At 37.0% G+C, this 26,218-nt stretch overlaps 1 protein-coding gene across 5 annotated transcripts in view; it reads right to left on the bottom strand.

The window, feature by feature from the left end:
• LOC139981701 (epidermal growth factor receptor substrate 15-like 1) overlaps nt 1-26,218 on the bottom strand; it is a 65,236-nt gene that overhangs the window by 29,213 nt on the left and 9,805 nt on the right. For all 5 annotated transcript variants that reach the window (XM_071994304.1, XM_071994308.1, XM_071994306.1 and 2 more), the window contains exons 2-8: nt 19,057-19,101; nt 16,414-16,551; nt 14,806-14,901; nt 10,961-11,023; nt 3,134-3,259; nt 1,131-1,190; nt 204-425 (exon numbers count right to left, since the gene is read on the bottom strand). In XM_071994304.1, the coding sequence (XP_071850405.1) occupies nt 204-425; nt 1,131-1,190; nt 3,134-3,259; nt 10,961-11,023; nt 14,806-14,901; nt 16,414-16,551; nt 19,057-19,101 (750 nt within the window). The remainder of the gene's footprint in view (nt 1-203; nt 426-1,130; nt 1,191-3,133; nt 3,260-10,960; nt 11,024-14,805; nt 14,902-16,413; nt 16,552-19,056; nt 19,102-26,218) is intronic.

The following is a 26,218-nucleotide window of genomic DNA, read 5'->3' as shown; positions in this document are numbered from 1 at the left end:
CAAATATTGTTATTGGGTGACAAACGCATTGTTGACCTAGTATGCTAGCATCAGTCGATCGACAGTGAAGGAGTTCGGAGGGGCCGGCACAGTGTTAAAAGGTTACCAGTTCATTCTAGGCACGGTAGAACGAGGTTGTGGGGAGACAGGTTAGCAATGAGCGAAAAATTATAGATAATGTTATTGGCTGATAAAATACTCACACCAGCTGGTGATGCTGGCCTCAACATCTCTGTCCCTAAGAGAGCCGCACCCACTGTGGGTGCGGTGCTATTTAACGGTTTCAACGTCACCCCCACCGGTAACACACCGACGGCACCGGGTAACACTGTCGGCTTTTTCCTCTTGGATGGCGGCATTAAGTTTGCTGGTAATGTTTGAGGAGTTGGTTCTTTTTCTAACGCCTTAAAGACTAGATGCATCGCCTGTGAAATTACAAATCTAAATGATGAAATGTTGGTCGAGATGATATGCGATGAATGAAGATCTACGAAGAATGATTCTTGCGCAGTATCAAATAAGAACACGGGTCTTACATTTCATTGCTAGGGATGAAATCAAAATGAATGTTCATACTGATGTATGAATCAATCTATGAATCTATGAAGAGACAAATGCATCACTAAATTTCTGCTCTTCAGAGTTGAGTCCTTTTACATTAACATCAAATTAAAAGCAATGACCATCCATACAAACATGAAGACTGAATACCTGTTTAACATTAACTTCAAACTAAAATAGTAACAATGGATACACAAATGCACCCTTAATTCTTGTTTTTAGATTTATGCAGTATTACACTAACCATGGATATACAAATGCATGCTAAATGTCTTGTTTAGAGTAATGCAGTATTAAACTAACTATGGATATACAAATGCATCCTTAATGCCTTGTTTAAGAGTTATGCAGTATAACACTAACTATGGGTACACAAATACAGACTGAGAACTCTCTTTGTACTGTGTGGCAACGTTACACTAACTTCAAGCCTCAAACAACAACTATGGATACACAATTGCTGTATTTGAATACATTCTAATGCAGTCTAATGGTGGGGAAAATGAACACATGTGAACCACAGTGCTCATGTATGTTCTGTCCATTCCAGGAATGGCACTAATTCTTACCACTGCAAACTCATCCCTGTCTAGCAGGCCATCTGCATCGATATCGCTTAGGTCCCAAATCTGAAATGAAAAAAAGAGAAGAAAATGGTATCAAATGAAATGCCTAGAAAAAAATTCATCATTTGATATTTTTTAACTGTTGAATGTAGCATAAATGTTTAATATCCAAACATGTGACTGCTGGAGGTTAAACAAAACAGTCTAAAACACCTAGCAGCAACTCAAGGATTATTTTCTTCCTATGTATTCAATTTATTTTCACTGGTTCATTTTTTTTAACTTTAACTGTAGAGTATACAATTTGTCAGATTGTCGGTCAAGTTGTCAGCCCAGATAAATTGTTAACCCGTTTCGTTCATGGGCTTTACAATGCTAGGCAATATCCACGATCATAAATATCACAATTGCAGTACGCCAACCAGCTAGTAATTTATCCGGAATCACATTGTATGAAAGGCCATGTGCAGTGGTCAGGAAAATTTTACTTCATTACTAGAGTACATAAAACTTCAGAAGTTCATTGGCATATGTTGAAACACTTGTACAGTACTGCAACCTGTTGACAACCGTGAAATTCTATCAGTACGCTAAACAGCGAGTAATTTATCCAGAATCAAATTGTACAAATGCTATGTCCAGTGGTCAAATTGCCATACTAAGTGTAAAGATGTATAGCTGCTTCTGTACGCTGGAAGCAAAGTATTTATAAGTACACTAAACAGCAAGTAATATATCCGGAATTGCATCGTACAACCAAAGTATTTTATAAGTAACAAAGTTCAGAACCTATAAAACTGCTAAACAATATTTGACCACTAAATTAGTTCATTGCTAAAGTACTTAAAACTTCACAAGTTCAGTGGCATATGATGAAACACTTCTGGATGAACCTGTTGACAAGCCACGAAATCCAATCAGAAGTGAACCAAAATAATCAAATTTACCATTGCTATTTATTATGCTCTAGATCAGGGGTTTTCGATCAATTTTCTATCAGGGACGGAAAGAAAATTTGTTTGGAGCAGTGGGCCAGAAAATGAAAAAAAAATGTCTCACTGTTCCTAGATTGAGTAATGTGCAGGTTAGCTGGGAGGGTGCTCAACCCAAGCCCTTAGGGGTCTGCATGTACCCAATGAGTGGGAAGAAAGAGAGCCGTTTTTTCCCCCCCTAGATGGCCAGACTGAAACTTTTGCAAGCGGGATTTGGCCTTCGGGCCACCGATTAAGAATCCCTGCTGTAGATTGTCAACCGTCCGAACTGAGTTATCCCCAAAAACGACGACAAACTTGGACTGGGTGACTAGAGCAAAGTTCTACTATAACCCACTTTTCTATTTTCATTTTGATGCTGAGTTATTTGCACAGCGTTTTAGCGCAAGTGCATTAAAGGTATGCAGAGTGTACAGTAAGTAAATCCCATATGGCAGCCAAATAACATAAAAGTATTAAACATGGTTGAATTATCCATCAAAGCAAACATCTCTTAATAACACTTTCTACTATGCACTCGATCCAAACTATACCAGCACTGATGTCATAATTTCAATAAACACAGACTACTTGCTTGTAAATAGGCGTTGGCGGCAAAATACAATTGTATATTATCTCTTTAGTCTCATGTGAACTGTAAAACAGACCATTGATTTCAAATGTTGCAAATTGCAAGATTACTTTTTGCCTTAAATAACATGGGATCATTACACTAATTCTGCTTCACACAAACAGATATTAGAATTTAAGAGTTCTGTAATGCAGTACAGCAAGTCATTATGCGCTACAGTATAATATAAGACTCTTTCCATCAAAGATACAGGGGAAGTTGCCATCATTGTGGCCAAAAAAAATTCATCTCGTCATTTAGATTCACTACAACTGCAACAAGTCAACAAAAACCTTATCATAATTTTAAACAATGCAAAGAGGGGGGGCCTATGTGGGTGAGGGCCCTGCAAAGAGGGAGCCCTATGTGGGTGGGGGCCCTGTGGGGCTAAAGTTCATAATTACCTTGCTTAATGTTTCCACATTCAGTTTGGAATTTAAAAACACAGGTCTAACTTTTTCTCCAGATAATTTGTTGTCTGTGGGGGCAAGTCCATCAAAAATAGTGTCGTAACGAGTCTTCTCGTCAGGCTGTAGAAGAAAGTGAAAAGAAGTTAAACAGGTTCATGAGTAGATTATAATGATAATTATGATCATAATAATAACAACAACAGCAACAATAATAGTAATCATAATAAAAATTGTTAACTTAAAGGAACAATGTGTGATGTTATGCTGTGATCAACAATGCTCTGTTTTGATACTATCGACTGTCCTTGTAATCCCTAAAATTTTTCTCCCGGAAAGATCTTGGTGTTCAGCCCCAACAGAATTACTTTATGGTCACCCTGAGTCCCTTTTGCATGCAAAAGATACAGTATTTTCCCTTCATTCATTGTAAACATATGTATGAAAACTATGAAAACTTTTAAAGATACCATCAAAGGTTAAATATCTTTCTGTAGACACCGTATGTCAGAGATTGTCAACACAAGCAATTAGCTTGTGTATCCAACACTTGGTTACTACTACTACAGGTTTATGATATGAGCATTGTGGTCAAATGGCTAAGGGCAATGGACTTGCGACCTAAGGATCCCAGGTTCGAGTCCTGGTCAGATTATTACATTGCATCCTCAGGGAAAAACGCTTAAATATCCATTACCGCTCTTCACCCAGGTGTATAAATGGGGACCTGTGAGGTAACTTGTAAATAAAGTTGCGTGCACTGGTTTCTGGCTGTACCCTATTAGGGGGTGGGGAGAGAGGGGGGACAGATACCAGAGATGTGGCCATGGGAGCATGAATGTGACAAGGCACCAGTGAACTAGGGATATCTGTCGTAAAGTCATCTTAGAACCCTTGGCCTAGATACAAGACTGTAAAATGTACACTTTTTCTTTTATTCACTATAAATAGAAGATACGAAATATAGAGTGTTTACTACTTTATTTAGCCAGGGTGGATGACAGTAGATGCTATTCAAGGTGATCATACTGTTAAGACCAGCAGGGAAATGATTTCAGCGAATGGGCGCAAATCAGTCTTGGATAATGGTTGGGACGCGTGTCTGTTCTTTGATACTATCTAAGCGGAGCGCGACCATGGGAAATTTTTTGGCAAATATACCTCACAGATCGTCAGAAATAACACTTCCCAGACCCAATGATGCTCCCAAACCTCCTTAAGTTTTGGATCTCATGGCTTAGAAATTTAGTTTTGGGAAATACATGGGCGTCTGCAGAAAAAAATCAGGGGACAAATAATCCAAGTAGGCTTTTGTATATGATGGGTCTGGGGTCCTCTCCCAGAAAAAAATTATAGACTCAGCAAATGCGACTTCCGTCCAATATTTAACAACTGTGGATATATATAATAAAATGAGAACTGCTGAATGTCATTTGCACAATGCTGGATCAAACTGCGCCAAAGTTCAATACAGGGGAATTTGAAATGCAGCGTTTGGTCAAAAAATTGGTGGGGACATGGTATATCATGTCCCCACCACTGAAAAAGGTGGTGAGGATGCGTCCCGCTGTCCCCACCAGGATCTGCGCCCATGTTTCAGCGTGTGCTCTCTGTGTAATTATAAGCAACTGTTCACTCAGAAGTGTGACAGGGGAAAGGATTAAGTCCTTTATAGGTTAAGAAATTACCCAAAAGAGGGCGTTACAATTTCTGACCTGTAGGGAATTTACAAGGTTTCCCATCAAAATTTGTGCAAGAAAGTTTGTACAATGTTAACAAAAGAAAACGACATGTTATGATGATATTTGCTAAAAAATTGTAACATGGTGTATTCCCTAACTCTCCGTCAATCTAAACATACAATACTGCATTGCTCAAGTTTCTTCCACCTCGAGATCTCAAGGAACAAAACGACTTCAAAGCAGGGAAATTTGACCTCAAAGAAACAATATAGAGAATATCAAACTTGCATATATATGTTACTGCAAGACAAGAGATCATACTCTCTAGAAAGCAGAATTAGAACCTTTGGATGGCTTTTTTGTCCTGTTTCTTTATATACCTGTCAACCAGGAACAACATAAATTGATACCAAAAGGGGTATTGTGTTCCAAGGAAGTCAAACTTAATCAGTTGGAAGAGAATCAAAATGATATATTTTCTTTTTCAGAAATATCCTGTTTTCTTGTGATAATGTGAAACCTAAGCTGTGGATTCTAACATACTTCTCCAGAACTGTCTGCAACGAGGGTAAAGATTTCCGGGGGATGTCTGTAATATTATAACAGCAAAATGCAAGCCTCCTGAACATGCTTAATTGTCAAAAATACTTCATAGCAAACCATCTCTATTGTGTACTTTTTGGATCTTTCTTTTATTTTGCTTTTTTTCCCCCCTTTTCTTTTCTTTTCTTGTTTAAGGGTATTACTTTCAGCAGACGTGTTTACCATAGGCAGACAACATATAGCGAACAATCTCAATTTCACACATATACTGTTGGAACCTTAATTTGATAAAATATATGATATCTTGGCATTGCTCAAAGGTTACCTGGGAAGTGTTACAGAATTACCAGGGTAGTGTTTAAAAGTTACCAGGGTAGCGCTAAAGCATTGGGAGGGTAGTTCTAAAAGGTTACCAGGGCAGAGATAAACGGTTACCAGGGTAGGGCAAAATGGTTGCGAGGGTAGTACTAAAAGATCACCAGGGCAGAGTCAAACGGTTACCTAGGTAGTGTTAAAGTGTTACCGGGGTAGTGATAAAGGGTTACCAGGGTAGTGCTAAAAGGTTACCAGGGTTGTGCTAAAGAGTTACCAGAGTTGTGCTAAACAGTTACCAGGTTAGTGCTAAAGGGTAACCAGGGCAGAGAGAAATGGTTACCAGGGTACAGTAGTGCTAAAGGGTTACCAGGGTAGTGCTAAGTGGTTGCCAAGATAGTGCTAAATGGTTACAAGTGTAGTGCTAAAGGGTTACCATGGTAGTGCTTAAGGGTTACCAGGGTTACGCTAAAGGAATTACCAGGGTTATACTAGGTTACTACAGAAGTAGTAGGGATGAGGGTACCATTGATGTGTGTTGACTGCTACTGTCAATTAGGAGTTATGTGACTACTCTGCACTGACTGTCACACACACACAAACCAGTTCATTGTAGATTTGCCACATTTTTGTCAAGGTTTCTTTACAAATGACAGGCTGTACTGCCCCTGCAAGGCACTAGTGAAAAACCAAACAGCTGTGAATGTGAATGTTAACATGTACAATAAGGCTGAAACCTTTTGACAATAAGGGTGAGGAGAAAAATGTATGTCATCTAAACTTCCAATGTGGAAGAAAATTTTCCTGAACACAGATAACTACATCCTACCCCAGATGGCTACATCATCAAGCACTTCAAACCACTACTCACCACTCACCATGAACTAAACTGGCAAGCATTTATGGAATAAAGCAGTATAGAAAATTATCAAGTATCTCTTGAACTTTGTTACAAAACCAACCTTCGACTCGGTTTATTTGCATTAATGCTTTGTACTTTTAATTTGGGAACAGATGTTTTCTGCAATGTTAGATGCCAGTGCATTAATAGAGGCTGTATGCAAGCTTGTACAACACAGCAGAGTGAAACCACCCAAAAAAACTCTCACTTCTTATCACTGATACCAAATGAAAGGAAAATTTCAAAACTCAGATATTCTTATATCAGATATTATTATTTTATTAATTTTGATATTTTGGTATAACCCCACATTAAAATCAATCTTACACACGACAAGGTCACATTTAGCTCAACTGGTTGTCTTTCGGGGGGGGGGGGGGGGGGGGGTGGGTTTGTCAAAATCTGCAGAAAAACTTGAAAACTTGAAAAATTTGCCATTATCCAAGTTTTGCTCTTGTGAATAGTTAACGCTTAATGTGACAAAACTTTTCATATAGACTGAAATTGTTAGTTACTCCGTTAGAGCTGGTTGACAAAACAGTTTTAATCATTTGAAAAATTATTATGATCAACATGCATTAGGTACATGGCAACAAATGTCAGAAACCTGCTCCATACATAGAGTTATCTTAAAGGAATAGCAAAACCAGCAAATATCACTGGTCTGTTTCGATAGAGATTCTTGTAATGAACAAACAACTTAGAAAATTCTTATTGCAATTGAGAGCTTCCACAGTTTAACTGTTCCCTTTTATACACAAGAAAATAGTCTCGTACAAGTGTAAATAACTTATAACATGTTAAACATACAATGTTTATTTTCCGTCACAGTATCGTTTTTATTTCTTGAAAACTCTGAATCTATATTATTCACGTTCTTTACATGACCTTTTACCCATAAAAAAAGTCAAGTGTCGAAACTAGCATTTACATCCTGGGTCGTGAAAAAAAAAAATGATATTATTATTCTGCCAAAGTTTGCCTTCAATTTTCCTAACCAGACAACTTTGCATAAAACTGTTGCAAATTTTGTTTTTTTCCCACCCAACCATAGTCCTTAATGTTACTATGGATTACATTCTCCACTGACCCAATTTGCCACACAGACATTTCTAACTATTTTCACAAACAAAGTTCATGGCCTTAAAGTTCTCCGACTGAAAAAAAAAAAAAAAAAAAAAAAAAAAAAGCCTCTGAAGAAGATCCTGCTAGGATCGAAACGTCAGGCCAACTTACTTTTACACATGAAAAAAAAAAAATTAGCAACCATGTGCAGGACTTGCAATGACAGTTGAAAGAGTTTAGGCTAAAGTGTACAGGATTCGAAATGAAATTTCTATTCAAACAGATTATGCTAAACCACTTTCTTTGTGAACAGTTGAATACTCGTGGAAAGAAATTTATTAATGACAAGGCGAGATGACTGTTTTCACCTCCATGCTTTAACACTCCAACACATCCAGAACTTGAAACAGGTACGTAATTTATATACATGATGGGTCTAACAAATATATCAATTACAGTAACTGCAATAACAGATTGTGGACTAAAACACCTTGGGCAGAATGCACTCATCTTTCGTGCTTTGTTGAGTCACAGTTCCATGTGCTTGCCATGTGTCATTAGTCTTTTCAAAGTTCAACAGACACTCAGATGATGAAACTACAGAAAGCAACTGTTCATAGTATTTGTTCAATAATTTTTATCAACCGACACGAGCATTTCTCCAAAAAACTATTGCAATTCATCGAACCAAGGCAACATCTTCAAATTTTCTACCAGAGTGGGCATAATGAATAAACTTGTCACCCAAACACTTAAAATTCATTTTCACTATTAACTATATATACTGTATGTGAAAATCACATTGAAACAGAAAAAAAAATCAAAACATGTGTGACTTTCACTTCATTATTTTGAATAAGACTTGACCAATCGTGTTATGTCTGGGATGTTAGCATCTACAGGATAAAACATTGTACCCTATCTAAATCTACCCCAAAATCCTGCATTAATTCACATCATGATCTCAAAATACACAAATACATATATGTACAAAATGAAACAGAGGAGAGAACACTTTCACACCCCCACAACTTCAGTAGCTGATAATTAGGTGTATAATATCAAAAATGAAAGCTTCCCGATTGAAACCAATAATCCTTGAGTGCAAAGAACCTCTCATTTCGCATTTCCTAAGCCAGCAGGGTTAATTTTGACCTATCACCCAACTTGAGAGTTCAAGCAAAATAAGTGTCATTTAAAGGGACAAGATTTTAACCCTTTAAACACTGACAGGGAAGCAGCTTTAAGCTAATTAATACAAAATGTGATTTGGCAAATAGCACCAGTATCAAGTACTATAAAGTAAAGTGTATATTGCTTTTCACTCTGTTTTCATGTACACAGTATGGTCATATCTGAGAGTTGCCAGTATGGTAAGAATGTGTACTGTACATCTGATCTAAATATGTATATTGTGATAGTTATACTTTACTTCGAACCTATGTGTTCTGCTTACAAGATCTAGTTACAGCTAGCTGTACTTTACTTATATACATGATGATAGAATCTGTGTTCTCCATGCAAGATCTAGCTACAGCTAACTGTACTTCCACGATGATAGAACCTGTGTGTTTTCCCTGCAAGATCTAGCTACAGCTAGCTGTACTTTACTTACACAATGATAGAACCTATGTGTTCTCCCTGTAAGATCTAGCTACAGCTAGCTGTACTTTACTTCCACGAGGATAGAACCTGTGTGTTCTCTCTGCAAGATCTAGCTACAGCTAGCTATACTTTACTTCCATGATGATAGAACCTATGTGTTCTCGCTGCGAGATCTAGCTACAGCTAGCTGTACTTTACTTCCAAGGAAATAAAAACTATGTGTTCTCACTGCAAGATCTAGCTACAGCTAGCTGTACCTTACTTCCAGGATGATAGAACATGTGTGTTCTTCCTGCAAGATCTAGCTACAGCTAGCTGTACTTTACTTCCACGATAACAGAACCCATGTGTTCTTCCTACAAGATCTGCATATTTTTCTCTCAAGTACTGTAACTACTATAGCATTATTTGTCTCACAACTGATGTAAATTATTAAGTCTCACCTACACTTCTATTAAAACTAGTAATTTGATAACTAAAACAACACCGAGATTGCATACACAACAGATTACTCTGATATACCTGGGTATGATCCAGATAAGCAAGTATTATTCCATTTCAATTTACAGAATAATGAAAACATATAAACAGGCCCAAACAACCTCACTTTAAAGAACAAAGCTTATAAATAGAAAGTTTCATCTGTCCAGCTCCATGAATGCAAGAATGTACTGATTTACGAAAGTAAAGAGAACAACAACTTAAAACTGAAAATAGAAAGATGTGCTTTAAATCACTGACACTCCCTCTTATCAAAAAGGTTCCCTCTCATCAAAAAATGTAATAGTGTACTTTTATCCTATGTTGAAGCAGAGATTGAAAAGCTATTCTTGTCTAATTTGTACTTTCAGTAAAAAGTGTTGCAACAACTTTCAAAAACAGACAGAGTTTGTTTCATATCACAATTTAATCAATTAATTTACGACATGTTGAAATGTCAAAAAGTTCACAAATGATCTCTCTAGGCCATTTTAGGAAATTCAATGTGAACAAACCAGTTTTTATGTGTCCAAACTAGGCACAATAGTGTCCCTATGATGCATACATGTGTGTATACTGTACAGAATGATGATATGTTAACAAACCATCAAATATGAGTTGAAGTTACCATGCAGAAAATAGCACCAAAATATTCCTATGAGGTGATTTATACAACAAGTAGCATGCCACATGAAGTGAATGACAAGATTGGCATTACCCATTTTAGCTAGCTATCGCTGCAAGCTATAGAATGCGAATCAGCTGTGTATCGGAACAACTTGATACCATATGGATGGGGGCAGGGGGGAATGGGTGCGTGTGGTGTCAGCCGTGGAGGGTAGGGGAGGGGGGAATGGGTGTGAGTGGCGTCAGCTGTGGAGGGCAGGGGTCTTGAAATAAGACACATACAATTGTTGTGGCAAGCAGATAGTTAGGCTGAATTTTTCCATAATACTGCACTCCTTTTGGCTGTTGTCACAAACACTTTCACTCCTTTTGGATGAGACAGAGTATACTTTTGACTTGTCACAATTCTCTTTTGCAGGGGTACTTCCTCTTCACTTCAAGAAATTAACCTGAATGTCAAACCTCTTCCTGGTATGAAACAGTACCTCCTGTTTGTTGTCATAAAAAACTTAAAAAATTGATATTTTCTTGTACTATGCCAAAGTTTTGCTTATTTTCTATTGTTTTTGGCCAATTAAGATTGACACAATTATTTTAATTAGCACTCACCGTCACAGCCCACAAATTATCCACCACGACAGGAGGTGAAGCTGTTCTAGGAAGAGATGCACTCTGGCAAAAAAACAAACAGAAAAAGAGAAAATGAAAATACAGATTACAGAGGGGGGGGGGAGTTGTTAAATTGTTAATGTTCAAAAACAGAAACTTGCATTTAAACTGAATGCTTTATACATTGCCAATTAATAAAATCTAGCCGAGGAGGATTGAAGTGATCGTATGATATAATGGGACAACTAAATATCGCTTGCTGCAGTTCGTAATTTTTTTCTAGTTTTCTAAAAGATAACTATTTTTAAAATTCTCAATCGTCAAAAATTTAGATCAAACAATTTACTAGACAACTGTATATGATGTTGGGAATTCAAAGAAGTTTTCAAAGTCACAGGATTCAATGTCCTAATAGGGAGCAGTTTACTAATGAATAAGATTAGATTTCATGATCCAGGAACCTGAAATCAACATGGCTGGATGATTCCCTGCAAAGCAAGCAATTTATACCAAAATATTCAACCAGCCACACAAACCCCCCCAACCCCCTCTGCCCCACCCAACATACCTAAAGCTAAAGATAAATAGGCTGTCTATTTCACCCTGCTGCCTGGCATTTAAGAAAATCATAATCATGTTTGATGTAGACACTGTGTAAACAAACGCCTCTCTAATGTAGTAAAATATAAGAATATTTTTTGATAATACAAGGTAACTTGCATTAAATTTTACAGTGACAAGATGTGCTACCTACCATCAAAAGTAGATACGATGACTTTCAAGAGATTGAAACTGTATATCTGTGTGTACAGTATGCAGTGCTCATTGTTTGCAACATTTGCCACACTTTATCAAAACAGCAGAATCATGTTCCAAACTTGTAATTTATCCTCCAAAACTTGAAACATACAGTTTAGGGACGACTTACTTTGATTACTTTCCAGAGCAATGTTCTTGCATAATCAGGTTTGTACATTTTCTGATCTACATAACCATATTTGCATATTTAGATGTCCACAATCAGATTTGCAAATTGACACAGCAGAACCTATAGCAGATTCTATGTTCCAACATGGAGACTTTGCTCTTTAATCCACTGCCAGCCAATAAGAAAACGATATCCCATCCTTTGAACCCCACCACCACAACCCTACCTTCCAACCCCCCCCCACACCTCCCCGCACAGAATCCTGTCCTTTGAACCCCACCACCACAACCCTCTTTTCCACCCCCACACCCCCCTCCCCACACCCCATCATCTTGCTCTCCCATTTCCTTTCCTTCCTTGTCTCTGGAAATACATCTTGCGGTAAATCTTGGCTTATAGCCAAGAATTGTCATAAATCTTGGCTTGCAGCCAAGAACAAAAGGTTCATGCAAGCACAGCTTGGTGGAGACAGGTGGTATAGTAAATAAAATAACAGATTTCTGAAATATTGGATGTTGCTTGCAAGGATCTGAGATAGAAAGTGAATATTTTGATAATTATGTATATAAATAAATGAATGCCTAGATGGCGATGTTTTTGTATCATTTACTCAAAGATTTTTATCTGCTATTTCATTACAGAGAGAGTGAAAAAAAATATGGTCTGGTTAATCATATAAATTTGTAGCCAGACAAAGTATTAAGAAAGAATCAGTTAAACTGGTGCTGACAAAAGTCTAAAATGGCCTGCCTGAAAGCCGCTCCCAATACCCAAATACAGCCATAAAATCATGGCATATATTGCCAAGCATTTGGCAAGTCTTTAGTGTAATTCTACCAGTAAAATTTAATTACCACAAGGTACAATAATTTGAAAGTTAAATGATCTTCTTTAAAAAGGAAGAGAAATTTAAGCCACAATGGCAAATAATACTCTTATGACAAAAGTTACTGGTACAAGGAAAAGAGTTTCAACTCTTGAAGTCCACCAAATTTGAAACTTCCTCCTCAGCAAAGACAGTACAATGTTCGTATTAACACAATTGACATTCATTCTACAGGTTAGCTAATTTATTCAACAATTTATCCTTTACCGACTTTTTCATGTTTGCTAACAGTAGTTGTACAAGAGGTCATTGTCTTAAACTCCAAAAGTCACATAGTAGGATTAATATTCGGCATAACTTTTTTTCTAATAGGGTTGTGAATGAGTGGAATGGTTTACCTGAGAAAGTTGTACTTGCAAGTAGTGTCAATGGGTTTAAGAATGCTTTGGACAAGCACTTTAAGCATTGTAATCGGGTCTGAGTGTTTGTGTCTTCAGTTTTTTCCCTCTCTCTATAGGGTCCTTGATGGGGACTTAAGTGTCCCTCCTGATCCTTTTTTCTACTGAAATTACGTCAGGCAATTTGATCACTGACATTACGTCAAGTCCATAGAGTTTTTTCATTAAAAGTGATAAAAAAATGTTTTAGTTTTTTTGTGTGAGTATTTTGTAACATTTTTATTTTGGGCATAAAGTTAGTTTATTTGATATTAATTAAATCTTTCATATAAGATACATCAAATCCCTTGTTTAATGTTACTTATAAATGACTATGTTGAAAATGTCCTTCCACATGGCACCTCCAGCCGTAGTACATTTCATATTAACTTGTACATTGTTTCTTTGTTTTTGCATCTTTTTAATCTTTCATCAACCCATTGCACACATGTATTTGTTGCACTTGAGCCATATATGACATACACACATCAACAGAGATAACACATATGCAGTATCTACGCAAAGAAAGGCGGCTCGATTACAAATTTAGTATTAATTAGTAGTTTACAGGAGGTGTTTTGAACGTTTAAAATTGCTAGTTTTACCCATTTTTTCCTATAATATGTTTTGATATTTTACTTTCCTTTTTTTGGTTCAGTGAATTGTCATCATTTAGCTTACACGGTTTTAACACAATATATTCCAAAAGTTATTGGTTTGGATATTTACGAGTGACAAGCTAACCTGTCTCCCCACAACCTTAGCACTCTCGTTCTACCATGTCTAGAATGAACTGGTAACCTTTTAACACTGTGGGTCCTCTATGGCCGGGCCCCTCTTGTCAATGCCCTTCCTAGACACTTTGGCTGGTAGAATGAGAAGGAAGGGCATTGACAGGAAGGGTCCGGCCATAGAGAAGCACACAGTGGTAAAAAGTTACCAGTTAATTCTACACACTATACAACAAGAGGGCTAAGGTTGTGGGGAGACAGGTAAGCTAGGAGAAAAGTGAATTCCACAATATCAGTATAAAATATACCAGGTACTTCTTGGTCTTAGAGGCAATGCAATAGATTCCTTTTAAGGTTTGAATCATCTAATGTGACATATCATTAAGAAAGGTGACAGTACCAGCCCAGCTGAGTACTAATTGCGTAGCTGAGGATGAAATGTCAGAAACACATAGATCTGCAGTATTGGGTAAATGTATACAGAATCGAAGACGTGTTTGAATATTATTAATGTGAACGTACTTCCATACTTATAATGCCGTCCAATGTTTTATTTTTCATACAGGGGAGTGATTCAATAGATACATAAACCAATTTGGCGACAGCATACTTCCTTATGCAGCTTATGCAGAGAACATGCCAATATGACGTACACTGTGTGTATGTAGTATGGTGATTGGGATTAGGTACCAGTGTGTTAATCTGCGGCAATGACGTCAACCAAAAAGGGAGAATTTAGAAGATATATCCAGCCCATTGACAACAACTTCCTTTAAAATTTTGAATTAACAATCATAACTATCTGCTCATTGCATTACATCCTTTACATCACCGAACAGTTTCCTTTCAAATAGTTCTCATACTCTGAAACGTGTGGAGCAAAGAACAACAAGAAAAACCAAAAGGAGAAAAACTTGATTTACCATGCTCGGGATGGGGGCTGGCAAGGATATGTGGGCCATGTCCACGTCTTTTCCGATCTGGGCTAACGCTACCAGCTTCAGGGCTACTACCATGGCCTGGGGAAGTAAACAACAAAATGAAAAAAAAAAAGAAAGAGAGATGAAAAGAAAGTAAACAATAGTGAACAGAACACACACTGATAAAGATCTCATTAAGTTGTTCCTTTGCCAATGGAGTATTTCAAATCAACGTCTAAACAAACTATTTGCAAAAGATCAATTTTTTGACGATACTCTCTCCCATTAAATACCAAGGAGATGATCAAATGTACAGTATTGAGACCATCACCTCCCTGTTTGGGGTTTTTTTCTGTCAATTTTTCTGCCAATTTAATAGGGAATAGCACTATATGGAAGAGACTATAATAATAAGGATAGAAAAACCTAATATAAAGCAATTTATCATGCTTATATAATACTGTAGGGTTGCAGACATATTTATACACACTGTGGTTTAATGGAATATACTGGTGGCAGACAACGTGACACATTATTTAAAGGGCAAAATATTCCACACTGTTTGATAAAACCTCAACATGTCAAAATCTCAACATGTCAGCAAAAGAATGAGTCGTTACTTCCCTGTCAATAATGACAGCTTCCTATGTTTGTACGACATTTTACATTTAGATTAGACAACTCATAGCATAAAGTTTCCTGCATTGGTGATACAATGCCCATGTAACATGCTACAAAGTATTTCTATCATTTAGTCTTTCTATCACATTGTATATCTATTATGTTTTGGGCCTTAGAGATTAGAAATTAAGGAAAATACAGACGAAGCACACACGATGCTTGCACTTTGGATGGTAGAATGAGAAGGGCATTGACCGGGAGGGGGGGGCCAATCATAGAGGGTGCACAGTGTTAAAGGTTTATACCAGTTCATTCTAGGCATGGTAGAATGAGAGTGCCAAGGTTGTGGGGAGTCAGGTAAAGTGAGGAGCAAAGTAAACGCTAGATATTATTAGAATAATTAGTCAAAATGACTAACTAGCGGACACCGTGGGTTTTAATTTTCCAAGAAGTCACTATCGCCACAGACGGTGTTAATTGGTTTCCACTATGGTAGAGTCACGATACTACTAAGGTAGACCTAAAATGATTTTCCGATCAATGACTTCAGTCGATCATCGTCCTGTGGAATTCTAATGGATCCTCGTACACAGTAAATAAACAATGTCAGAAGAGAGAAAAAAAAAACTGTATGATGCAAGGATTCACAGGAAGCATAATTATTTATTCTACTTACTCTATAGTTATCATCAAGGGTGACTTGTATTTGGTTTTCCCTATTTTACCGAGGAGAAGACTCATTTCTCTCTTCAATATGTTCATTTCCTTTATTCCTTTGCTCATTTTTTCGAGTGACCAAAACTATTCTTGACGTTGTCCAAGGGACAATCAGCTAATTTATAGCGAGAGCATTCTGACACACTATTCAAATACATTGACTTCGAGCACAAAGGACTATGTTATTTGGGCAAACTGAAGTCTTTAATTAAACATTTAAAAAACAAAAGGGGGGGACAGCAGCCCAAAATTGTACATGTTATAATACTGTACCTGTTTGTCTAAGTAGCCCCGCCCTAACCTGTCACAGCACTCCCATATCTTATGTAAGACTGGCTCCTTTAGTCCCGATCTCTTCAAAAACACTGCAGCAGCTGCAGCCTGTATTTTACCAGTACCGTTGACATCAGCCTGTTTATGAAAAGAAAATAAACCTTTTCTAGAGACTGAAAAGTAACACAACTTTCCATAGATTGCCATTTTAAATGTCAACTTTGGTTGGGATTTTTTTTGTCATCAAAGATTTTTCACGATCTCTGCAAAATTAATTGCACTTTATTAAGCAATCTCAAGCTGTTGTCTTAAACAACTGTTAACGCTAGGTACCATAGTGGTGATAGGTTTCAAGTTTGTGAGTTTCCCAAAATTGTTGCTGTGAAACTCTAGCACACAGAGTTTCCCAGGCTATCTGTTAAGAATCCTTACACAATATATCCATGGCATTATTATAGGACAAAAAGGCAAGAGAAAAAATGGTTTCTTCTAAAACTTTCTTTTCCATTGATATGTTTTGAAAAAATATTATGGATAAAAAATAGTACCATTCATAATAACAAGGTCTGAAGACAACCCCCCCCCCACACTCAAGTTGAGAGTGCTGTATAAAGTCATTCTGTTCCTAATTCTACTCTCCCTATCCACCCCTCCCCACCCTCCCCTCTCCCCCCTCCCCCCCCCTCCACTCAAGAAGTTGTTTAAAGCAAGAGTGCTGTATAAAGTCATTCTGTTCCTAATTCTACTCTCCGTATCCACCCCTCCCCTTACCACCCCTCCCCTCTCCCACCCCTTTCCCTCTCCTACCATTCCCCTCGCCCACCCCTGAATATCAAAGATATGATATTAAAAGATTCCACAGTGCTTTCGTCCAAAATCTAAATTATTTTTGCGTAAGGTGTTGGTTGGCATGTTATTGGAAATTTCCACATCTGCTTTTTATGAGTTACTGGCAACTTAACTTAACTTCCCAACAGGGGAAGTGCACTGCTTAGGCTGTGCTACTATACTACTACTACTGGGCAGTCTTTTCCATTAAGTATGTGATTTCCTGAAACTAGAGATCAACGATGGATATGTTCTATAATCACCGTCTTAAGCGACTAGAACATCAGCCAAGTTGTACAGTGGTGACTCAATTGATTTCAATGTACCAAATGTAGAGTCACACACGATGAAATAAAATCATTCCACGTTGTCCTCAGGAGTGTAACGGTGACAGCCCTTTATATTAACCCAAGAGATACAGTTGCTCTCCACACACGACGGTACGAAGCTTCCAAAAAGTTTGGGGGGGGGGCACAACATCAGAGGGGCACTTTCTCATTCCACAACCACCACTCGTTATGCTATAAACCGATACACACCGGCCATATCACTTAAACATATATGATGTGTTAGCATGCTATCAATACTTTTATGGTGCACGTGAATAATTAAAATAAAATATTAAATTTAACAAAGGCTTAAGATATATCCAAAAGACAGTTCTTCATCAAAGGGGCACATTTTATTTGCCAGTAGGGCACATTTACTGTGATACACCTTCATACCAAGTATGAGATCTGCCCAAGCTTCCAATATTGAGATATCATGTTTACAAGGTATTCAAAATTTGACTTCTGATGACCTCAAATGACCTTTGGCCAATACTGCAGGCTTCTTATACTCAAAGTGGTTTGTATACTTATTAAATATGAGATCTGTCTAAGCTTACTTCTAGAGATACCGTGTTTACAAGGTTTTAACAATTTGACCCCTTGTGACCCCAAATGACCTTTCACCTCCACAATAAACAATGTTCTACTTGTACTCAATGTGGTACTTCTACACACTACATATGAAATTGGTCTGAATTTCCCTTCTTTAGATATCATGTTTACGTCACACACGCACCGACATACACACATACACCATCATGAATGCAAAGGTTACGATTATCATTGAAACCAAAAACAGACAGATAGATGAACTAACTGAGCTGCTATACTGTACATACAGTCTATGTAGCATTAATTAGCTCCACTGGGTAAAATCAACCAATCTAATAACTGTATCTCTTGAGTCTCAAAGCACAGCTCTAGGAAAGTACAGTGCATTTTTCTTACACATTTTAAATACACTGAATTTGTGCAGTAACTAAATTCTTCTTTTGCAGCATTATATCTACAGTACTATCTCTTGGGACAAAAACCAGAGTATATTTATTTCCTCTTTGCAATACATACAAAGGGTGATGCTACATGCTAAAACGTGTTACCAACCTGTGCTACAGGTGGGTACAAAAGTAAATGTATGAAAGTAGATCATACAAACCTTCACAATTTTAGTGGAAACAAAAATCAGAAAATAACTTTTTTTAATTCCATAAACTTGTGTGAATTTGTTACAGTAAGGTGAAATACTGCTGTACACTCTATTATAGATTTCTCACTACACTACGGTTATATAGTTAGGTTTTATGTGGAGTACTACTGTACGGTAGGGAGTCTGCCCACTTGTCACACAGGTATGAAATAAATATTTTGACTAGAATGAGAATTGATCACATTCCTGACCGTTCCATCAGTGAAGAATGTTCAAACACATGAATGCTACATTTATCAGCAAATGGAATCGACGGCCTGAGAGGAAATGTCAAACCTGTTTATAGAGCGCATCATAGGCTGCCAGGTGTCCGCCAACAACCTGTACATAAGGAGAAAAGAGAAAAAAAGAAGCGTAATAATAAATATCTGAATGAAATATGTATTAAATCTTGCAAAACGTAGGCAGGATTGCTAAGATTTCGAGGAGAGAGAATACTGGAAAAAAGTGTCTTCATCTCAGAGTAGAGCAGAGGTTTGACAGGGATTGAAAGATCTGTTAATTACACTACCCATTTCAGTATATGGACTTTACGATCATTATTAACGATCACTTTTGGAATAATGTAGGCCAAATACAAATATACACATCTTCACTTGCAAAGTTTATCAAATTGTTATGTTCATGCTGTGAAGGATACAGAACATGCACACGAAATGCATTCTTCTGTTGGTGGAAAGCATTTTCCTTCGGGTACACCCTCAAATCTAATGTACTGTATGCCTCACTGTGCAAAAAATAAGATGATACTTTTCCTAACCTGTTCGAATATTGATCACAGAATAAAGTAAGCATGTTAAAGGATGCATGTCAGTACATATGAATAACTATGAAAAGTAAAATGAAACAATCATAAAAATGATACAACATTCTCTTCAGGAGCAACAAGAAAGGTTTTAACAAATTACATTAATGTATCAACCGAAACATGTACAGTAACAGGAAGATGCCTCGGGCCAACTGTAATACTACAGAATATTCACAAAATACATCATACTGCATGTATAGTTCTATAACGTATGAAAATATATTTAATGTTTTATAATACAATCCTCCATCCCAATGACTCTGTACCAGACAAACACTACAACAGTATCTACATCAGTACAGTAAATATAATATGTAAGTAAATGACATGAAAGGTGGCCGCAACATGTACCCTCACAAACAGTACTGTACAAGCCACAATACTGTATCGCTACTGAGCAAATAATCTGTATACATGTGTTCCGGGGGTGTCAAATCAACGGCTTATACTGTACGTTGTTTGACCGAGATGACTCACTTTATGCATTACAATGATACATACAGTATTAAATTATACTCAAGATATGCTTTAATACATGTATGCCAGCCCAAGTATTTCACATCTTTGAGCCTCTTGTTAATGATCACAAGTGCTTATAGATTCTATTGGCTTTTAAACGTCAATTTCCCACCGTTACTTTCCTGAAATACAGTATTACACACATATAAAGATATATACTGAACAGGCTTACACGAGAGCAGCCCTATTTAATATTCTTTGATCATAAACAGTCATGTACAAGGCTAAAAATGTTAGGTACTGTATGTAGAGACATTTTTTAACTGACCATTGTTTTATCCCTCGTTAATATCATCATGTGTTAATATGTTCTTAATGTCTCCTCGCAGGAAAATGCAAACTGTGCCTTTTGTCTCTCTTTTTATCGACAGGCAAACGGTGAAAGCCACTGGCTTTTAGCCAATTGAACAATCTGATCATAAACAGTAATGTACAAGGCTAAAAATGTTAGGTATATACAGACATTTTTTAACTGACCATTGTTCTACCCCTCGTTAATATCATCATGTGTTAATATGTTCCTAATGTCTCCTCGCAGGAAAATGCAAACTGTGCCCTTTTTTTCCTCTCTTTTTATCGACAGGCAAACGGCGAAATCCACTGGCATTTTGCCAATTGAACAGCCTGAATTAAAGTGAAGCGCAATCTAGAGGTTACCCAGTATGTACAATACACTGCATGGGATTGGTTGGTCTGTTGGTCTCCTGGAAACGGACAAAAACCACACACATACTGTAAAATACAGCAATTTGCAATCATCTAATCCATTTCCAAGGGGCACCTGTGCAGAAAATAGTTTTCAAAAATCCATCAACTAATTTCTGCATTCCAAGCTCAGCTGGAGTAGCCTTAACATAACTGTGAGATTAAAGCAACTTTAGGCAACATTCTAAAATGCTACTGTAAATATGTTGCTTTTCCCATCATGGTCGCTCTTCAAAGATGAGCAATCGAGTTTGTGATTAAATCGTTTGTGGTACTGTGAAGGTACACATGTGTAGAAACACTGACATACTGTATATACTTTAGTATTTCACTTTGTGAATGTATGGCTCTGGATAGTACAGTAAGATAGTGCAGCAATGCTTTGACAAATGATTATATATTCTATCCAATAGTACCATATGTATATATATATATATATATATATACATATAAATATATATATATATATATATAAACATTAGATGTCCGCATATAAAGCAGGAGGCCCGGGTTCAATTCCCGGTGGAGGCTGGAAGTTTTTTCACTCTTCTGGATTTTCCAACTCACTACAGTTTCAATAATATTCATTTCGCTGTGTCATTTACCTCCATGTCATTTAACAAAGTCTGTTCAAAAGTATCTCTTTCGAGATCTGGCTTTAGGAGTAACAAATGATTTTGAGTGAGTAACAAATGATTCTGAGTTGGTTAGCATCATGTTTTATCTCTAGAGTAAGGCAAATATCACCAAAACAGAACTAGTATTGTGTCGATACAGGTGACAAATGCCTACAGTGGAATTACGACCTTCCTTACCGGTTTCGAACCTCTGGACATACAATCAGCGTCCATAGCCTAGTGGTTAGGGTGTCCGCATAAAAAGCGGAAGGCCCAGGTTCGAGTCCCCGTGGAGGCTGGAAGTTTTTTCACTGTTCTGGATCCAACTCACTACAATTTCAATTATATATATCCAATATATACGTATATTGTAAGGCTGTTACTGTTAAGTTGTGGAGCAATGGGGGAGTTTTGTGTTAACGGTGTGGAGCCATTGTGGTTGTTAAATCCCCTTTGGAACTACATGGGGATTATCTCTCTGGCATTAAGTAGACCAGTTAAAATTGTTACCAGATTATGGCTTTTGGGGCTACTCCTATGGATCTGCATGTGGTATAAGACTTATCCTGGGATTGTGACGTAATGATGTAACACATAATATATTTTCTAGGGATAATCATGTAATCTCATTCATCTCTTGTAAAGGAGAACAATTGTTTTGGGAGGGTGGAAATGCATTGTAGTATTTGGGTAATATGTCTTAAGTTAAGTTCTAAGGTTAAGTACACCATTTGTATAGCTGTGGTAATTCCATGTATTGTTAGGGGATTTATATAAAATGTATTACTTGGGTGGGGCAGGTCAGTATACTCTGGTTGCCGTTGGAAAAAATAGTAAATACAATATACACATATATATATATATATATTTCATATTTCACCTGTAGTTTTTTCGAAAGAATTTGCTTACAAACCCTTCCTCCTTCCCCCACACAGAAATTATTTCATATATAATGCTCAGTGATAGGCCTGAAGGGTGGTGACCGTCATTCTTTTCTACATTACAGTATGTTTCTGTGTACATACATTAAAGTAATATTTACAATGCACATGTGGTCTTCATTCTATTTCATGATAGCCATAATATTTCAAATAATCATAAAAAAAGTTAAAATCACAAAATGGACTTAATTTAGTGCCCTCTGCCTAATATTCTGTAAATCACATGTATTTTTTAGAGTGTGTGATATGCCAAAAAAAAAAAAACCAGAGCATCAATGACGCAGTATCTCAATACTGGAAGTTCTAATTTCGATTCCTAGTTTCTTATCTTTGCTCTGTCTCTACAATTATCAATATCAATATATATAATATTTTTGGTCATATAGTTTGACGTCAATGACAACGTCAAATAAGAAGAGGCGAACAACTCGACCATATTCTTGATGCCCGCCTTGAGAAAGCTAGGCCTATCGACCTACCGTAGGTTACTGTAGACTGTAGTGGTGACTACCATCAAAACTGTGTACACTTCCAATTATCAAAACAACCCACGTTTTTCCATCTCAATAATTTTGACATGAAGATTTCGTGGATTTATGACTTGGAAAAAATAATGTACATATGTAGAATATAAGTTTTAAATTGAAAGTGATGGGTGTCCTCCTCCTCCCCTAATAGCCACCCCAGTTCCTCTCCATTTTAGTATTTTCTTTTAATTCTTTGTATATTTGATGTCAAACATCACAGGTTCAAAAAAAAGCTAAACATACTTCTTATAACCTTATTATATCCTTATAAATAAGACATAACCTTATCCAATTTTAATAGTCTTATAAAAGTTGTAATGCTATGGCCGGCTCCTCTTTTATACATACTCCAGTGAAAATAAAATGTGATAGATTATAATTTTTGTTTTTAATTCTTTTTTTTGGGGGGGGGGGTTAAAGAAATATACCAAACAAGCTGTTAATTCATAATGATGCTTCATTCTAGAAATGCACAATATACACTCTATTCCAAATGAATAGTTGTTGTATCATCCCATTAACATTATGTTAAATTTATGGAGTCACAGTTAATATATAAGTTGGAAACTTAACTTAAAAATTAAAACACACTGTAAGGCAATCAAACAAACTTACTGTACCATGGCCCAAAACTGCCTGAACACCACCAGTACAATGCTAATGTGGCTATTACTAAATGAAGGCCTAATATAGAATGCATTAGGCCTAGCCTAAACTTGCAGCCTTCAGCAGCACAACAAAGTGTATACGTAATTATACAAAATACCTGATGGGCAATCAAACAAACTTATCATGACTCTTGCTCTGAAAAACTACCTGAACAAAAGAACAATCCTTAAATTGATATTACTAAAACCATGGAGCTATAAACAGAGGAAGTCCTAATATAAATTAAATGCACAACAATGTGTATATGGAATTAGTGTGCATTGGTCGTGAGGGTGACCATTTTCATATATCTAACATGTAGCTGCCATGAGGCATAGCCAATCTGCTACAAACCAGACTTGGAGGCGGGGCTTGAGTCATAGCCAATCTGCTACACAAGACTTGGAGGCGGGGCTTAATCATCAAAAACAATGAAACAAACAAGTTTTGGAGCGTGTGCAAAAAGGCCTCATTTCAACTGTTTTTCAGAGGGATTTGGCCAAATTTGGACATAAATCGGTGAAAAAGTCATAGAATGAGATACAATTCTGGAATAAAAAATAGTAACTTTTGTTGGCCTATATGATATATGCTTGCTCTGGAAATTCCAGAGAAAAAGAACTTTGTATGAAGACGCTGAAAAATTTTTAAGAGAAGAGAGAGTCCCACTTACTGTTACAATATCTCTATACATGTAATGTATTGAGATAAAAAAAAATTATATACAGTATAAATATTAAGGATGAGAAAAGGAAACTAGCTTGTCTGTCAGATATTGACAAGTTTTATTGCCGGGCCAGCACCATTAATGTCTGCACTGTTTACACTTGTTACATACAAATTACTACTAAATTAGTACATTCCCTAGTGTTGTACTATACTTTATACAGTATCTAAGCTACAGTACTTACAGTACAGTAAATGGCTGATCATGTTTCCATTTGCCTTCACAGATCTATCATATAACATATTTTGTTGATGACAAACTTGTACCAGGGTTTTTTGTACAGACCTGCACCTGTATATAGGTACTTCACCCAGAGGTTTGTTGAGGGAATTTGGACCAATTATGAGATGTGTTTTCTGGCCTTCTGGGTGTAGAAAATGTATGAGCAGGGAGTTGTTATGGAACAACTCCCTGGTATGAGACATCTTGATGGACTACACAGTACATATTTATATATATTCAGTGCTTCTTATTGTAGAGTAGTACACTAGTACAGTGAACATCTGAACTCACCACAACACATCTAAATTTTACACTTGAAACCATTTCATATTATTTATAGTAAATCTCTCGCTCAAACTCAAGGAAATGCACCTGTAGAATTCCAGCATGTTGTCTAGCTAGACAACTCAAATACAGTAATGATCACCGGGACAAAATTACCAACGGTCCTCCCCTCCGTCCCAAGACAATGACAGAATTTCTGTATTCATGAATGTCAGCAACATCCATAATCAGCATTGGAGGCCGTCAGACAGACAGATGAGTTGTTTACATGAAATTCAGATTGCACTGTAACTAAATATCCCCAAATAGGTTAAAATGAGAAATTGGAATCACTCCCAAAGCGGGATTTCTATGCACAGAACCTACACATCTCTCTATACAGTTTACATGCTGTATATATATTGGTCATTGTTAAGTTGTTTCTTGGGGCAACCAAATTTGCCATCTGAGGGGCAACCAGAAAATATCCTTCAAAAATTTTGTCCCTGTGGTCACTGATGTTCAAACTTTAACAATCATTTAACACTGGGACCATCCTCATTTTGTAGCTATTTTTTTTTTTGGGGGGGGAGGGGGGTTTGGTAGCGACATCTTAAATCTTTGGTATTGTATGAGTGAGAGGAGATAAGGTATAAGTCTCACTGTGACCTACATTTTGTTACATCAGTGACATGAGATGCAGAGTACAGTCAAGTCTTGCTGAGACCTGATACTCCTTAGTATGATGTGAGATGACACATGTATGGACTAAGGCTCACTGTGACCATATAGCACTGTAACAAGTAACCTTAGTACGTGTGTGAGATAAGACATACGTACATTAGAATAACTCTTACTGTAACCTCATAGTACTGGTTATGAGTGAGATATTGTGAGAGGTAGAACAAGTCTCACTGTGATCTTATACGCCTTTGAGTGAGATGAGACAGAGTACAGAATGTCACACTGTGACCTCATACACTCCTTAGCATGAGTGAGATAAGACACTGAGTAAGTCTCAATGTGGCACGTTTCAGTTCATATAGATATGGTACGGTACAGAGTACAGAATGTCACACTGTGACCTCATACACTCCTTAGTACTGTATGTGTGAGATGAGACATGGATTAAGTCTCAGTGTGGCGCGTCTTAGTTTCATATAGATACGGTACGGTACAGTACATTCTATACCGCACTGTACTCCTTTAAGAAATTATCAAAGAGTGTATCAACCATACCGCAGTGCAAATTTGCAGTCTGTGCACAGTAGGATGTCACAATTGCACAGCATTACAGTTAAATTGAGGTACAGTAAGAGTTGCACACGATTAATTTGTATTCCTTTCTGCAAAATGTTAAATAAATTATAAATGTTCACAAAAATTGTTGGCAACTGGACTGCCTAATTATCCATGGAGTGAATCATGGTGAGCAAACCGTACCTTGATTTAACGACTTA

This window comes from Apostichopus japonicus, chromosome 2, assembly GCF_037975245.1.
Source record: "Apostichopus japonicus isolate 1M-3 chromosome 2, ASM3797524v1, whole genome shotgun sequence".
Classification (NCBI taxonomy): domain Eukaryota; kingdom Metazoa; phylum Echinodermata; class Holothuroidea; order Aspidochirotida; family Stichopodidae; genus Apostichopus; species Apostichopus japonicus.
Note: the sequence above shows the minus strand (reverse complement) of the source record. Positions and strands in the feature narration are given on the sequence as shown.